Source organism: Apaloderma vittatum, unplaced genomic scaffold (genome assembly GCF_000703405.1).
Source record: "Apaloderma vittatum isolate BGI_N311 unplaced genomic scaffold, ASM70340v1 scaffold4197, whole genome shotgun sequence".
Classification (NCBI taxonomy): domain Eukaryota; kingdom Metazoa; phylum Chordata; class Aves; order Trogoniformes; family Trogonidae; genus Apaloderma; species Apaloderma vittatum.
The window spans coordinates 57,374-60,417 of NW_009726745.1; the positions used below are offsets into that span (position 1 = coordinate 57,374).

General features: G+C 48.9%; 1 protein-coding gene across 1 annotated transcript in view; it reads left to right on the plus strand.

The window, feature by feature from the left end:
* The window catches only part of BLK (BLK proto-oncogene, Src family tyrosine kinase), a 25,769-nt gene extending 23,419 nt beyond the window's left edge, over positions 1 to 2,350 (plus strand). The window contains exons 11-12 of the mRNA XM_009873397.1: positions 1,616 to 1,747; positions 2,112 to 2,350. Of these exons, the coding sequence (XP_009871699.1) occupies positions 1,616 to 1,747; positions 2,112 to 2,320 (341 nt within the window). The 3' untranslated portion in view covers positions 2,321 to 2,350. The remainder of the gene's footprint in view (positions 1 to 1,615; positions 1,748 to 2,111) is intronic.
* The last annotated feature ends 694 nt before the right edge of the window (positions 2,351 to 3,044 follow it).

Here is a 3,044-nt window from a genome sequence, read left to right on the forward strand (position 1 = left end):
ATTTGACCTCTGCTAATGGAACCTGCCTGCCTGTGCCTACGTGTTCACAGCGAGTCCGTTGGAAGGGAAGGAAATAGCAATGTAACTCAGTCACTGCACTGCCAGAGGGGAGCTGGAGCCACGAATCTGGACCTAATGGCAGTTTCAAGATGTCCCAGGCAAACCAAGTCTGGACCAGATCAGGTCCCCTCCATTCAGCTTAGAGCTTTGCAGCTTGGCAGGTGTTTCTCATGGGAACAGAGTACCTCGAGCATCTGAAACAAAACAAACTAACAAAAAAAGAAAGCATAGAAAACTGAATATTTTCATGTTAATGTGAATTCTCCCTATGACTCCACCTGCAAAGCCAAGCCCCTTGCCTGGACTGAGCAGCTGAGCTGGTGGTGGACAGCAGAGCATGGCCATGAGAGGTGACAACTGATCTGGCTAGTGCAGAGGCCCCTCTACAATCATTTGTCAACAGGGTTAAGTCAAATTCCTCCGGCAGCAGCTTTTTCTTTGTGTTTTCTCTGAGATCGCGCCATTCAGATTGCAAACAGACTGTACGACATCAGGGAAACCAGCAGAAATTATTAAAATAAAACAGTTACATCTGACATAAGTGGCACTTGGAAGAGTTTTCAAATTTTGGAACTCTTTCCTCCTCTAGATTTGGGATGAAGATAAAACACCCCATAAAAATACTCTGGGGAAAGAAAATAGATTTTTTTTCATATAAGATAGGGAACTTTTCTTTCAGTTTGCTGTCCCAAAATACTTTATGATACTAATTATACCCATTTCAGGATGTAAAACTATGTCAAAGTAGTAAAAGCTTGTGAATGTAATTTGTGAAATGTCAGGAAGGGGCGTTATGGGATTGCCACAATTTTTTAAGACAGTTTTTATCCTTAAGTTTTGATGAAATCGGTATAATTCTGTTAACGTACCCAAAGGAGTTACATTTCCAGTGGAAAACAGCTCCTATCAGCATTTTTCCAGCTAGCTTTAATCTAAAATTGCAATTGCCTCTCTAGCTACTTCGAACAATTCTCACTTCATAAATTGTATTTCTGAGCCTCATCAGTCTGTTTGTCAGAGAATGATGTGCAAGAACAAAGGAACTTTGTCAACTAGTTTACCTAGAATTTTTTAATACGTATATTCCTGCCTAGGGATGTGGTTTAGTGATGGGTTTGGGGTTGCAAGGTTAACTGTTGGACTTGATGATCTTAAAGGTCTTTTCCAACCTGAATGATTCTATGCTATTATTAGTTACTTAAGGCTTTTTTTTTTCATTATTTGGCCTCTGTGTATCAGCTTCTACGGGTGTTTAAAAGCATACACATGTGAAAAAGTCTTCTAAGATGAAGTAGCCTTGATTGCACTGGGGAAAAGAGCCAAGAAATGCAAAGAGACACCAGTTAGAAATGACATTTTAATAAAAGGCAGCAATTACCTTCCTCTGGCCTCATCTCCGTAACTCCACAGTTCCTTCAAGAAGTCCCACCACAGCCCCGTGGTACAGTCAAAAGCCCATAGCACCCAGGGCTCCAGTTTTGGGGAACTGCTTGCCCATTCCCATGGGAGTAGATGGAAATGCTGCACCTCCAAGTGCTTTGTTTCCTCTGGACAGGTGCCAAATTCCCGATCAAATGGACAGCACCGGAGGCCATTAACTTTGGAGTTTTCACCATCAAATCCGACGTGTGGTCTTTCGGGATCCTCCTGACGGAAATCATCACCTACGGCAGGATCCCTTACCCAGGTACAGCGCGTTGCGAACGCGGGGAAGATCACGCGTTGACTTCAAAGCCTCTAGTGCTGCTTTACGCTTGGAGACACGTGCCCACACGTGTGGCCAGACACACACACCTGTCTCTTCAGGCTGGGGTTCCTTCCCACAAGCCTGTTATACCTGTGCTAGGCAAAAACCTATGGAGGGGAGTCAGGGAGGGCACAGAGGGATGGAGTGGGGAGCACCAACCTGAAGAAGGGATGGTTTCAAGGTATGGCTTAGCATCACAGTCCCTCCTGCCCCTCCAGCTCTGCCTGAGCGGGAGCTACTGGGAGCACTGAGCTTCGCCTCCAAAGGCACTGAATAAGTCCTGTTGGGCTGTGTTTCCCCCCAGGGATGACCAACCCCGAGGTGATTCGCAACCTGGAGAGGGGTTATCGTATGCCCTGCCCAGACATGTGTCCCGCTGAACTCTACAATATCATCCTGAAATGCTGGAGAAACAAGCCCGAGGACCGTCCGACCTTTGAATACCTGCAGTCGGTCCTCGAGGACTTTTACACCGCCACGGAGAAGCAGTACGAGCCTGAGCCTCAGCAGTAAGTCACCGTCCCACCAGCACCTGGGGACAGATCTGGAGGAAAGTCATCACCCAGCAATGGCTCGTTTCAGGCCTTTCCCTTTTCTCCTGTGTGCCCACATGATGCATTTGGAGATGGGGAATGAGGAGGGACATGAGGGAGGTGGATGCTGCCAGCTCTGTGGTTATCACAGAGACTAAAGAGGTGGCTGAGAGCTGGCACAGCTGCTTCTCCACCTGCCTTGGAGCTCTGCACCCACTTTGCAGACACAACCTCTGCCACGAGTGTGACCCACCTGCACACAGAAAAGACCCTCAGCCTTGCAACTGTAGCCCCCAGGAAGAGGGAGAAGTGTCTGGGATGGTAGTATGAGAGATCCACAATCTCTCCCCTCCTTCTGATGCTACTGCTGGCAACACATGCCACGGACAGGGGTAGGAACGTGTCCTGTCTGCACCCCCTTGGGCCATACCAGGTCCCGAAGCTCTGGAGCTGCCTCTCCAGGTGGTGCCATCCCTCTGCCCCGAATCGATAATAAAGAACTGGATACAACCCTTTCTTGTTTCTTTATTCGAGTGTCGGGGCCAGAACGGGCTCCTGGGTTCCCTGTGCCCACCTCCAGCCCATGGAGGAGAAGGGGAGAGGCCATGGGGTTCCTCGGGCAGCGCAGGGTGATGCTGGAGTGATACCCCGGGGCTGGAAGGGGAGATGCCCGGGGCACATCCCACCGACCGCCGCTATTAGCG